The 13,536-nt window shown below is 36.3% G+C and overlaps 2 protein-coding genes across 9 annotated transcripts in view; one reads left to right on the forward strand and one right to left on the reverse strand.

Moving 5' to 3' along the window:
• Positions 1 to 2,605, forward strand: part of LOC130907410 (intersectin-2) — a 59,016-nt gene extending 56,411 nt beyond the window's left edge. For 4 of the 8 annotated variants that reach the window (XM_057822444.1, XM_057822445.1, XM_057822446.1 and 1 more), the window contains one exon: positions 734 to 2,604. In XM_057822444.1, coding sequence (XP_057678427.1) covers positions 734 to 888 — 155 coding nt within the window. In that variant the 3' untranslated portion in view covers positions 889 to 2,604. Of the gene's footprint in view, positions 1 to 733 lie in introns of all 8 variants that reach the window. The other 4 variants (XM_057822443.1, XM_057822449.1, XM_057822451.1 and 1 more) reach the window with 2 other exon arrangements.
• Positions 802 to 13,520, reverse strand: LOC130907413 (uncharacterized). The gene is made up of 10 exons (XM_057822455.1): positions 13,434 to 13,520; positions 13,275 to 13,350; positions 12,919 to 12,995; positions 9,741 to 9,872; positions 9,607 to 9,672; positions 8,052 to 8,246; positions 7,897 to 7,977; positions 5,182 to 5,254; positions 4,993 to 5,113; positions 802 to 1,259 (listed from the first exon to the last, which is right to left on the reverse strand). Exons 2-10 carry the CDS (start codon positions 13,327 to 13,329, stop codon positions 1,181 to 1,183), a joined length of 879 nt encoding a protein of 292 aa, XP_057678438.1. The 5' UTR covers positions 13,330 to 13,350; positions 13,434 to 13,520; the 3' UTR covers positions 802 to 1,180.
• Positions 13,521 to 13,536: the final 16 nt, after the last annotated feature.

A 13,536-nucleotide genomic window follows, 5' to 3' on the forward strand; every position in this document is an offset into this window, starting at 1 on the left:
CAATGGGACATCAACATTACAAATTTTGAAAAAATATTTTGGGATTTTTTTGTCTTTTTGGGTCCAAAATGTGGATTGTAATTGGTCAGTGAAGAAAACAACAGTTTGGACATGAAGTTCAAGGTGTCCTTAAAAAAGGGGCCCAACTTGGCCATTGTGAACAATTTTTTCTTTGAAATATAAAAGCAACATCAAATGCATGCAAATTCGGCCAAAATAGGCTTAGGTGTTAAAGGGTTAAACAGAATGTTGATAATGTTAATGCTATCTTGTTAATTTATTGTTATAATAAACAAATACAGTACCCATGTACCATATGTTGAATGTATATATCCATCTTGTGTCTTATCTTTCCATTCCAACAATAATTTACAGAAAAATATGGCATATTTTATCGATGGTTTGAATTGCGATTAATTACGATTAATTTGTAAGCTGTGATAAACTAGATTAAAACTTTTAAGCGTTTGACAGCCCTATATCAAACATTTCTCATATATATGTTTTCAAAAATTAAAAAGTGATAGAATATATTCCATTTTTATTATTTTTTTATGCAAACATCTAAGAAAAAACTGGGAAAATATATTTACTGTTAGGAGGCTCAGAAAAAAAAAACAGTTCTGGATTAATTCGAAAAACAGTCGATTATTCAAGGTACTCAATTACCGCAATTTAGAAAATCATAAGGCGTTTGATTTATTTATTTATTTATGTCTGCTTTTTTTCATAGACTTCCTGGGCCGCACCGAAGTTCCCGTGGCGACCATCAAAAAGGAAATGGAAAGCAAAGGCGCCGCCAGTCGCCGCTTGTTGCTCCACGAAGTTCCCACAGGAGAAGTCTGGGTCAAGCTGGACCTGCAGCTCTATGAGACACCACTCAAATGAAACACCACTTGACAACTCATCACCTTATCTTATCTTCCACTCAAAAGCTTTGCTTGATCTCAAATCCATAGCCCTTTAGGACCTCAAAAGATACATACTAGCGACCAAGTCCTGGAAAATGACTAGCGTGGCAGCTCATAACTCAGACAGCACATATGTAAGAAAATCGACATGTTTAATGAATAAATTGTACATACTGTACAGTTCTGTCCATTGTACTCAAAGTCCTCTTTTCTTGGGGCTTCATTACTCACCACCGGTGAGGATGATAAAATGGACTTCAAGGTAATCATCAGGAGAACCCACAGCCCTCGTGATGGCACGTCCCATCCCGGGTGGCGTACTTGCGGAGAAAGTACGGTACGTCTAGGCTGTACGCACATAAGGTTCAAGTCAGTTCAGTTGTTCATTTAAAATGAGCCTAAAAAAACTGCATTTTCCCTTTATAAGTGTATTTTAACCCAGGGGTATCAAACTCAATTTATCAGGGCGGCTAGAAATAGAGTCTGGGTGCAACAAGGGAACTGCTATATTTTCCGCACTATAAGGCGCGCCACATTATAAATTGCAGCTTTAATGAATGGCCTATTTTAAAACTTTTTTTATATTACAGGCGCACTGCATTATAAGGCACATAGAATAAACGGTGTCGTAAATCGTCTTATTTCGAGCATGCCGTCAGATGCAGAAACAATTGGCGAGTCAAATTTTACGTCGGATGTCGAAAGATCGTGTGTCGAAGGAATCATATGTCGAGGTACCGCTGTACAATACTTTTGGACTTTTTGGATCGTTATTTAGGGGTACTTAAAGGGTTAATTCCAATTTACGCGGAAATTCGGTTTACGTCGTCATCGTAGGAACAGAACTCTTTCGTAACCCGGGCACAACCTGTGATTAGAATTGAGACATTTTGGGTCATACCAGGGGTCGCGTTAACCGAATATTTTCCGTCGTTGACCGGTTTTTTAAAACGGTGACGGAAAAAACTGAAGTCCATCTGTCATTTTGACAGGTTGCAATTCACACCCCAGACCACAGGGTGGCGAGTGAGCATATTAATTAGCTATTGTCTCTCTTGATGCATGACGTCGTTTGCCTTACTCGGAAAAATGTCAAGGCAACTGAGTGTCCGAAGTTTCTTCAAAAAAGCCCCAACACGACGATAGTGTTGATAAAAGAGGTGAAAAAAGAGGGACTGATGCAGTGAAGGATGACAACGAATCAAGTGAATCGCCGGTTCACTCCTCACTGCGGCGAGCAGTTGAAAACGCCGCCAATTACCAAGAAGTGCAGAATTGGTAACACGGTGAAAGCGGCATAAAGCCAAAAAGCGGACCAGACTAGCCAGAGCCTGAAATTATTTCAAGGAAAATATGGAGCACTGTGTGTACTCTTTTTGCTAAGCTGAGCTCGCATACCACGGTAGCACGTCGGCTATGAACGAACATATTTCGTATTTCGGAAGACAACAGGAAACAACAAACCAGCGGATTGTAAGTCCATACAACTTTTTAACGATTTTTTTAAAAATGGAAGTTTCCAGTATGTGCGTCGTATCAACGTGCATTTTTATTTAATAATAATAATTTAAAAAATTAAAAAATAAATAAATATATATATATATATATATATATAAAATGGAATTATATAATATGTTATTATTATTAAATGTATTAGGATCATGGAAGGTCCCACTTGGGGGGGGTATATATATCCTGTATATACATAATATAATAAAAATATATATGGAAACACAGCACTGGCCTGCTTACTGTAATCCATGACTGCACTAATGTTAGTTACTTTATTATAAAGTATTATTGTATTATTGTGTATATACATATAGTGACTGCATCAAGATATAGTCATTTTAAAAACTTAAGTGACGGGTAAAAATAGATTATGACCGGATTTTTATGACCCTGTCAGTCAAAATGACAGACAACGAAAAAGTCTAGCGCAACCTCTGGGTCATACATACCACACACTTGCCCTATATATGGATAAATATTGTTAATTAGGGTTAAGGTTAATAATAATGTTAACTATAATTGTAATAATGTAATTACATAGACTTCGTAATGGTATTGATGGGTCAGATCGGTCATGCACTGCGCCTCGCATTCAACTAGGGGGCCGCCTACATCAAGAGGAGCCATTCACAAACACGCACGGAGCGATCTAACGCCGGATTTCTGTTGAAAAAGTACGAACGCTGTACCGCATACAAACAGGAAGGATTGTCTACGGAGTGATTTGTTCGAGGATTCCAGGTAATTATTTTATTTTTCGTTCCATGCATGCATTTTGATACGTTGTGAAAAAAATCAATGGGAGAAATTAGCCGCTACTGCATTGGCATCATAGTTCGCAATATGTACGTAAAATAAATGCTAACTGCACTTTTTGTTTTTCTTGCTCTCAACAAGTTGGTGTTATTTGTCCATATTCTGGCTTTTTTTTTTTTTTTTGTAGGTTTTTTTTCTGTGTTTCATCAAAGAAAAAGCATTGGAAAAATTACACTAGGAAGCCAATATTTCACCAGGATAGTAAAAACATGTAAAGATAAAAATGGCACCATGCTGCAATTTCTAATTTATTGCAAACAGGTTGGGGAGATTCGCACTAAATTCTTGTAATTATGTTCTGGCTCATTGACTCATATTATAAATCATAATTTTTGATATGCTGTAAACCTGATGTGTGATAATGCATTTTCCGTGATTACTGATGCAATCGCTTCTTTGGTGAGTCAAAAACATGGAAATAAGAGAAATTTGTGTGTTGAGAGTCTTAACACCCAAAAGTCACTAGGGGGCGCCAAAGGCCAAAACATAAATTTGCTTGCAAAGAAATTCTGTTGTTATGACTTATGGACTTATTTGGGCCTCTATGTCATATGAAGTATTCAGATTAGACTTTTTATTTTATATATGGGCTGTCCAAATTATTATGTTAACGGGCGTTAATTAATTTTTAAAATTAATCACGTTAAAAGATTTGACGCAATTAACGCACATGCCCCGCTCAGACAGATTTAAATGACAGTACAGTGAAACGCTCACTTGTTTGTTTTATGGAGTTTTGCCGCCCTCTGCTGGCGCTTGGGTACGACTGATTTTATAGGCTTCAGCACCCATGAGCATTGTGTAAGTAATTATTGACATCAACAATGGCGGGCTACTAGTTTATTTTTTGATTGAAAATTTTACAAATTTTATTGAAACGAAAACATTAAGAGGGGTTTTAATATAAAAATTCTATAACTTGTACCAACATTTTTCTTTTAAGAACTACAAGTCCTTCTATCCACGGATCGCTTTAACAGAATGTTAATAATGTTAATGCCATCTTGTTGATTTATTGTTATAATAAACAAATACAGTCCTTATGTACCGTATGTTGAATGTATATATCAATCTTGTGTCTTATTTTTCCATTCCAACAATAATTTACAGAAAAATATGGCATATTTTATAGATGGTTTGAATTGCGATTAATTACGATTAATTAATTTTTAAGCTGTAATTAACTCGATTAAAAATTTTAATCGTTTGACAGCCCTAATAGTTAGTTTTGCTATTCGAATAATACTGCTATTAATGTCCATAGGGGGCATTAAAAAAATGTTTAAAAATAAAAACTATAAATGTGTAGATAGGTCTGATGCCAATGAACATTTTTGAGTGGTTGAAAGTGAAAAAATATTCATAAATGACTTCGTTATCACACTTCAAAGGAAAAGCCATACTTTGGACAAAATCACAAGAATTTAGTCAAAATAAAATAACACCCGCGGGTTAAGCAAGAATTTAGACTGTTTTACGTCCATAGCTAATTCGGGGATTTAAGCATTTTTTCACAAGTATTTTCACCGGAAAAGCTTTGTTAACATCAGGCGGCCGCTAGCTATTTTCACTAACAGACTAGCACTGTACTTGAACAAAGAGCTGCAAAATATTGTCCCGCAGGCCGCAATGGACCGCCATCCCGAAGGTTTGAGACCGCCGTTTCAACCCAAGAAACCAACTATACTTTAATTTCCAAGTATGTAAGAGATCTTCGAGTTTTACGACTAGAGTTAAAATTATGGAAAAGTACCAAGTCCTGCTGTATTGTGCGTGGCTCTCCTCTGCTGGCTCGACATAGAACGGGTCGATCACGGGTGTGACGTCACCGCCGTCTTGGACTTCGCTCTGACGTGTCCATTTATACTGACAACCTGAATGGAAATGTATTATTCCAAAAGTTTTGCACAGATTGAGCGATTAATAGTTAGGTAGTAGTTACCTGCTAGACAGCGAGCGGTGTTCTTCCTCTTGGGCCTCTCGTGAAACAGCTTCTTCAGTTCAGTCGTCCTGCGCTGTGTGGGGAATGTCATTTTAAAATACCAGTCTAGGACAAGCTGATATGACAAAGTACTTTTGCATTGTATGTATTTTTTAAAATAGGATTTTATTTCATACATTTCATTTTCTATATTTTAAAAAGGAAAAAAATGATCATGCTTCATTTCTTTTGTTTAAAAATGTTTTTAGGATATTTTTGTAATTTAATCTTTTTTTCTTCTAAGTATTATGTTTCAGTGCCATTGCAAGTCAGAGAGTTTAAACAAAAATTGTTGCAGCAAAAAAAATGTTTTTAAAAATAGACATAAGGTGGTTTAATACAAATTTTTAAAAAAAAAAAGTTTCTATTTTTTAATCACATTTTTTTAATTGCCTGGTAGTGATCATTCATTTTCAGCGGAGAATAAGCGAAGTAGAGGCGTAGCTTACAGTGGTATGAAAATATATCTGAACCTTTTGGAATTTCAGGATGAAATCACCATCAAATGTGATCTGATCTTTGTCAAAACCATACAGATGAAAAAACTGTGTGCTTTACCTAAATCCACCCAAAAGTTTATGGGTTTTCATATATTAATGAGGATAGTATGCAAACAATGACAGAAGGGGGATAAATAAGTAAGTGAACCATCAAAAAATTAATATTTTGTGCCCCCCCCCCCCCCCCCTTTGGCAACAATAACTTCAACCAGAGGCTTTCTGTAGCTGCAGATCAGTCTGGATCATCGATCGGGACTAATTTTGGCCCATTCTTCTCTACAAAACTGATGTAGTTCAGTCAGATTCCTGGGATGTCTGGCATGCATCGCTGTCTTTAGGTCATGCCACAGCATCTCAAGTCCGGACTTTGACTTGGCGACTCCAGAACGTGTGTTTTGTTCTTCTGAAACCATTCTGAAGTTGATTTACTCCTGTGTTTTGGATAAATGTCTTGTTGCAGCATCCATCCTCTTTTTAGCTTTAAATTTCTGACAGACGGCCTCAAGTTTTCCTGAAAAACATCCCGATAAACTTTTGAATTCATTCTTCCATTAATGACTGCAAGTTGTCCAGGCCCTGAGGGAGCAAAACAGCCCCAAATCATGTTGCTCCCTCCACCATGCTTCACGGTGGGGATGAGGTGTTGATGTTGGTGAGCTGTTCCATTTTTCCTCTACACATGACGTTGTGTGTTACTCCCAAACACTTCAACTTTGGTTTCATAACTCCACAAAATATTTTGCCACAACTTCTGTGGCGTGTCCAAGTGCCTTTTTTTTGCAGACATTAAATGAGCAACAATGTTTTTTTAATACAGCAGTGGCTTCCTCCGTTGAGTACTCCCATGAACACCATTCTTGGCCATAGTTTTACATATAGTTGATGTGTGCACAGAGATATTGGACTGTGCCAGTGACTTCTGTAAGTCTTTAGCAGACACTCAAGGGTTCTTTTTTTATACCTCTCTGAGTATTCTGCGCTGAACTCTTGACGTCATCTTTGGTGGACGGCCACTCCTTGGGAGGGAAGCAACAGTGCCAAACTCTCTCTATTTGTAGACAACTTCTCTGACTGTCGATTGATGAACATCCAGACTTTTAGAGATGGTTTTGCATCCTTTCCCAGCTTCATACAAATCAACAATCCTTGATCGCAGGTCTTCAGACAGCTCTTTTGACTGAGCCATGATGCATATCAGACAATGCTTCTCATCAAGACAGGTGTGTGTTTTATAGTGGGCAGCTTCAAACCACTCACCAGTGATTGGGCACACACCTGACTTAAACTGTTTGGTAAAATTGGTTTCAATTGCTCTTTAAGTCTCCTTAGGCAGAGGGTTCGCTTATTTTTCCCCCATTCTGTCGTTGTTTGCATGCTATCCTCATTCAAATATAAAAACCTACAAATGTTTGGGTGGTTTTAGTTAAAGCAGAAACTATTTTCATCTGTGTGATTTTGACAAAGATCAGAAATTCCAAAAGGTTCAGATACTTTTTCCTACCACTGTATTTACATAAATAAATATTGTTGTTGTTTCTTTTTTTTGGGGGGGGGGGCGGGGGGGGGTTCAGTGTATTTATTCAGATTAACAGCATTGGAAAGAAATACATATAATACTTTTTTTTTTTTTACCCCTTCTCCCCCCCCCAAAAAAAAAAACAACAACAAAAAACACTCATGTATATTTTAATAGTTTAAAAGTTTTTAAGCACTGAAAATCTATTATGATATAAATGAGATGTATATAAAAGAAAACAATGATTTGTACATGTATACATGCATACATACATTTATGAATATTGTTTTTTTTTTTTTTGATTGAAAAATATCCGCGATGGACTGAGAGCGCAAAGTTTGAAGCACATTACAGCGAAGAATCACTGCATTTCCCCCCCCCAATTTTTGTTTCATATTTTATATTTTTTCTCTTCTGAGCCATTGCAGCCCAGTCCAGAGATCTGACGTCTATCGCTGTCAATAGCAGCCAATGAGTTGGAAAAAAAACTTTCATTCAAACAAATATATCAAAAAAAATATGCAAATGGCAAAAAATTAAATAAATCAGCCAATTTACTGAACGTTGAAGTTTTAAATATGTATATTATATACGTGTCCAATCAAATTTTGAGCTGAAATCAGCATTGAGAAATGTCCAAACTAATTCAACTCCACTCACCTTACACCTGTGCGGCTTTTTGTCGCGTAAGAGGTAGGGGTTGTATACCTCCAGGTCACAATCATCCAAAAAGACGTCACCCTGAAAAGTACAGCCGAGGTGAGGCTGAATGTTCGACGTCGGACGGGGCTCGCGTGGGCGTCACGTCCGCAAACCTTGATGTTTCCGTGTTGGAGGTATCGTTGGTACAACTTCTGCCGCATCTTGACTTCCAGCGGGTTGCAGACGGCCATGTGGCGGTCCAGCTTGCTTTGGAGCGGGCCCAAAACGTCCTCGTGTAACCACTTGCGCGTCAGCTCTCTCTTCATCATTTTGTCTTCGTCGTACCTGTTCAAGAACATCTCCAACTCCTCCATGTGCAGACAAGTTGGTTTGGTTTTCTTATGTTTACTCTCTGAGTATAGTGATACTTTGACTTAAGAGTTATTTGTTTACGAGGCTCGCTCGTAAATCAAGTTAGATTACAACTAGGGCTGCCACAAATGATTTAGCTCGTCGACGAATCATTGATTATTTTTGCTAATAGTTGATGTGATCACGTTATTTTCTGATTGTTTTCCAAAGCCGATGTTCGCAAATAATCTCATTTTGAATAAAGAAAAATACTCATGTACTTTCATGGAATACTACAGTAATCTGAATTTTTTCTAGTTTTTCAATGTTTTCAATTTTTTTTTTTTAATTAACTATAGTTGGGCTGCAGCTATTGATTATTTTAGAAGTCGATTAATCGATGAACTAGTTAGTTCGAATAATCGCCTAATCGGATAAGGAACATAAAAAATTAAAATACCTGCGCTAAGCCTCAAACGGTATAAAAAAATAATAAATGAGGATTTAAGTGCAACTAAAGACCCATTGGCTAACTTACATATCAAAAGTCTGCTAGCTTAAATGCTATATATATGCTTTTTTTACAATGCTTTTAACAAATGGTTCTAACACAGCTTGCCACAAAAAAAAAAAAAAAAAAAAAAAAAAAAAACGGCTAAATATTCTGTACCTATAAACTAATTTACGAATGCATTAAAAAAATATGAGCTCAAACAAAAACTTAGCTTATGTTGGTCTTAACAGGGAGCAGCTGGATTCAGTCACGTGAAATGAGTTATGTCATTTTCACTGTTGCTACTAGAGGGAAGTGTATCCACCCAAATCAATAAAACTAACTGCAAACACTTTCCAAAACAAACCATTACAACGCCACCTTAATTAAACGAATACTCGAAGCAGCAAAATTTGATTCAAAGCTTTTTTCTAATCGAATTACTCAACTTAATTGATTAGCATTGTAGAGCATTACTACAGCACTAAACTACAGTTATTCTAAAATATTAATGAATTTTAAGTTTTCAATTAAAAAATTAACTCTGTTGCCATTGATGGCAAAAGACAATGACACATTTTCCTTTTTTAATTAAAAATAAATAAATAAATAAAGGGATTTTTCTTTTTTACTTAAAAAATTTAAGAAAAAAACAAGAATATTTACGATGAGAAAGCTCAAAGAAGAGGATTTGGACATTTTAAAGTTCAAGGTCTCCAAACAATACATCGACTATCAAAATAGTTCGATCGATTTAGTTGTCGAATAATTGTAGCGGCCCTAATTACGCCCCCCAAAAAAATTAACCAAGCCACAGCCCCTAACTTGAAAAACCCCCTATACTGACACACTCTAAGTCAATGTATGTTTTATCAAGATGGTACCGTTTGTCTCTCTAGCAAAGGCCAAATCAATTCTTGTGCCTCTTGAATTCCATTTGCCAGTTTCCCCTGAAACAAAAGTAAAAAATTGAGAATCGTTCAATTCGTGCCCAATGAGCACACTTTTCACGCAGTACCTGAACTCGCCTAGTAGAGGCGTAAGAGAGAGTGCCTTGCCGATCCCTGGATCTTGGCACCACGGTAACGTCCTCCCGATTTACGCACGCATTTGTCTTCTTCTTGGGTGCAATCGCCTCAGGCCACTCAACCTGAAGAAATTTAGCGAGTTACACCAACCATTAGATATGTGCCGATTACCTGTTTCAGGCTATACTGTGGTATGAAAACATGGTTTCAAAACAACAACAAAAATTTCGTCCTACCATCCCTAAGGTATTAGCTATATTTTTAAAGGCTCAACCCTGCCCCATCGCTGTTGCTCAGTGTCAGTTAGTTAGCTGTGCTACACGATGGCTGGAGGAGGTGTAACTCCTGAACTATTTCCCCCATCGAAGAAAACGAAATTGCTGGTAAGGGAATACTTCGGCTACAGAAAACTTACAGATGGCCGCGGCTTAGAGAAGGACCAACCGACGTGTTAAACATGTTTGCGGAGGGTGGCTGCCGAGGAGGCAATACGATCAATATGATTTGGCATTTATACAAAATTAAAGGTTAGTAAACACTGCCATGAAGGTTTCCCACTAGCTAAGAGAGTTAACTCCAGCGGGTTTAGTGTGTCTAGCGGTGGTAAAACATGTGTTTCTCTCTGGCAACTGTCTCTTTTAAGAAAGTGTGTGTATAATGTAGGGCTGTCAAACGATTAAAATTTTTAATCGATTTAATCACAGCTTAAAAATTAATTAATCGTAATTAATCGCAATTCTAACTATCTATAAAATACGCCATATTTTTCTGTAAATTATTGTTGGAATGGAAAGATAAGACACAAGACGGATATATACATTCAACATACTGTACATAAGTACTGTATTTGTTCATTATAACAAACAACAAGATGGCATTAACATTCTGTTAAAGCGATCCGTGGATAGAAAGACTTTTAGTTCTTAAAAGATAAATGTTAGTACAAGTTATAGAAATTTTATATTAAGACCGCTCTTAATGTTTTCGTTTTAATAAAATTTGTAAAATTTTCAATCAAATAATAAACTAGTAGCTCGCCATTGTTGATGTCAATAATTACACATGGTGCTTAAACCCATAAAAATCAGTCGCACCAAAGCGCCAGCAGAGGGAGACAAAAAAACACAAGTAACAAGTGGACATGACACTGAGCTGTCATTTTAATCTGTTTGAGCGGGGCATGTGCGTTAATTGCCTCAAATATTTTATCGTGATTAATTAGAAAAATTAATTACCGCCCGTTAACGCGATAATTTTGACAGGCCTAGTATAATGTAAACATGATATGAGTTATAATTATAAACACGTTTTTTCATGGAAAATAGTTCAATTATTTTTGTTCTGATGGTAATAATGGTGAGCTGTGGGTTTAGGATCACCTAAAGGACTGCATTTATTTTTATTTAGAATATTTCAGTTACTTTTTTTCCAATTTATTTTAACATTATACTTATGTTCCAATTTGCTAATATGTTTTGAAAAATAAAAATCATGTTCAATGGAAAAAAGGTTGTTTTTTTTAATCCAGATATCTCAAAGTAAGACATTTTACAGCTGTAATTGCAATAGTGATACCGTGAAATTTTGGCTTAAGGGTATCATTCTGTCAGAATCTCATACCGGCACATGCCTACCAACCATCATTGCAACGAAAATGAAGTCATAAATCTAACACGCTTAAATTTTACTACAACTATGGCAAGTTGCTGCGGTTGCAAAGAATAAACAAGTCATTTTAATTTTCTCCTAAAAAGCATACTTTTCTTAAACAGTCAATCAGAATAACGATAATTTTACGATCTGATCTGGAACACTTCAAACGGATAGGACGTTTATCGTCGTCAATGGCAGCCAATGAGTTATATGGAAAATGCAAAAATATCTTCCAATATCATTACAATCAAGAGAAGTACAAAATCAAATTTACCCTTTAGTAAATTTCTGGTGACTCGTGCAAGTAAAAAAATAAATAAATAACTGATTGCACCATGTAACACTTTTTTGTTCTCAGGTTGCAAGTGGTATTTCCTAGTTTGTTTTGTCACATTGACGTATAAAAACACTTTTGTTTACCAAAAAGTTTGGGTTTGTGGTCCATAACATTCATAATGGTATTGACGAGTCAGAAAAAGTGAAAAAAAAAAGTGAAAAAAATCAATGGGAGAAATTAGCCGCTACTGCATTGGCATCATAGTTCGCAATATTTACGTAAAATAAATACTAACTGCACGTTATTTTTGCTTTCAACCAAGAAACGAGACTGTTTAACATCCATACCCATAAAGAATTCGGGGATATAAGCATTTATTAACAAGAATTTTCACTGGAAAAGCTCCGTTTACATAAGGCGACTGCTAGCTACATTCACTAACAGACTAGCATTGCACTTGGACATATCCGCGTAAAATAAATGCTAACTGCACTTTTTTTTTTTTTTTTTTTTTTTTTTGCTTTTAACCAAGAATCGAGACTGTTTTACATCTATATCTAGAAAGAATTCGGGGATTTAAGCATTTATTCACAAGAATTTTCACTGGAAAAGCTGTTTACATAAGGCGGCCGTTAGCTATATTCACTGACAGACTAGCATTGTACTTTGACATATTTACGTAAAATAAATGCTAACTGCACGTTTTGTTTTTGCTTTTAACCAAGAAACGAGTCTGATATACATCCATATCTACAAAGAATTCCGGGATTTAAGCATTTATTCAAAAGAATTTTTAACGAAAAAAGCTCTTTGTGATTCTACTTTGACGGCCTCGCAATGCAGGCCCCCTATTTATCGGCCCGGCGCCTTTCATCCAGTCAATACATTATGAAGTCTATGTGTGGTCACAACTTTGAAATTTATTTTGTACTTTTCCTTACTGTTATACGTTCTGATGCTTTTATATATATATGAGCATTTTCCTCCTTATTTTATACACTAAGTTTGACCTGAAACACGGAAAAAATGACATTTAACAAATATTTTCTGCATAACTAGGTCGTAAAATCGGAAATTTTGAAGATAGCTTCTAATTTTAGCAAATGTTTACCTTTTTAATGGTAACTTTTCCTTTAATTTGGACCCAAGCAACACAAATAAAATGATTACAAGCCAGGAACAAAATTTTTACTTCTGTGAGATGGTTTTATCAATGCTTTTCATATATGCTGACCTACCTCAGATGCCAGTAATCGTATATTAACCGGTACGTGGTAGGTGATGGCGCCATCTTTGTACTTTTTCCATCGCATGACTAAAAAGGGGGGAAAAAGGATACATTTTCTCCACTTTAAAAAGCAACATTTTATCTTTTTTTCACTCATTCATTACAGTGTAATGTCATAAATGCCCAAAATGGCGCCTTTGAAATTGCAACATTCCTCAAATGGTCAGCATGCCTCTTCATAAAAGCTTCGGATGTGAAGGTACATATTCAGAATACATTTTTATGTGTTATTTATTGTAAAAAAAAAAAAATGTTGTCTTGGTCAGCTTCCAAGTCATAAAAAGTGAATTATTCACTGTTACTAGCCTGTTATGCAAGCCGGGTCGCCGACGAAGGAACTCCCGCCTTTTCCACGATTCATTGCGGCAATGTTTAGAAGCTCCTTCGAAGTTTGAAGGCGTTTAGAAGTCGAGCGAAAGCAAACGGAAACACAAGTCGTGGACTTGGTTCACATTTTTTATTTACCGTTTGTGAAACGCTCGTTATTTTTGTCCAATTTAGTAGACAAGTAGCTAGGGAGTAGGGGCTTCCTTCTTTCCTCGCGCAGGTGCTTTAAATGATTGCGCGC

This window comes from Corythoichthys intestinalis, chromosome 19, assembly GCF_030265065.1.
Source record: "Corythoichthys intestinalis isolate RoL2023-P3 chromosome 19, ASM3026506v1, whole genome shotgun sequence".
NCBI lineage: Eukaryota > Metazoa > Chordata > Actinopteri > Syngnathiformes > Syngnathidae > Corythoichthys > Corythoichthys intestinalis.

What these genes read in the sequence shown, in the direction of transcription:
- LOC130907413 (XM_057822455.1), bottom strand. Translation starts at nt 13,329, where the DNA reads ATGAATCGTGGAAAAGGCGGGAGTTCCTTCGTCGGCGACCCGGCTTGC. An exon ending in AAAAGCCGCACAGGTGTAAG is followed by an intron (nt 5,255 to 7,896) that starts GTGAGTGGAGTT and finishes TTCCCCACACAG; the next exon opens with CGCAGGACGACTGAACTGAA. An exon ending in GCACAATACAGCAGGACTTG is followed by an intron (nt 1,260 to 4,992) that starts GTACTTTTCCAT and finishes ATGTGCGTACAG; the next exon opens with CCTAGACGTACCGTACTTTC.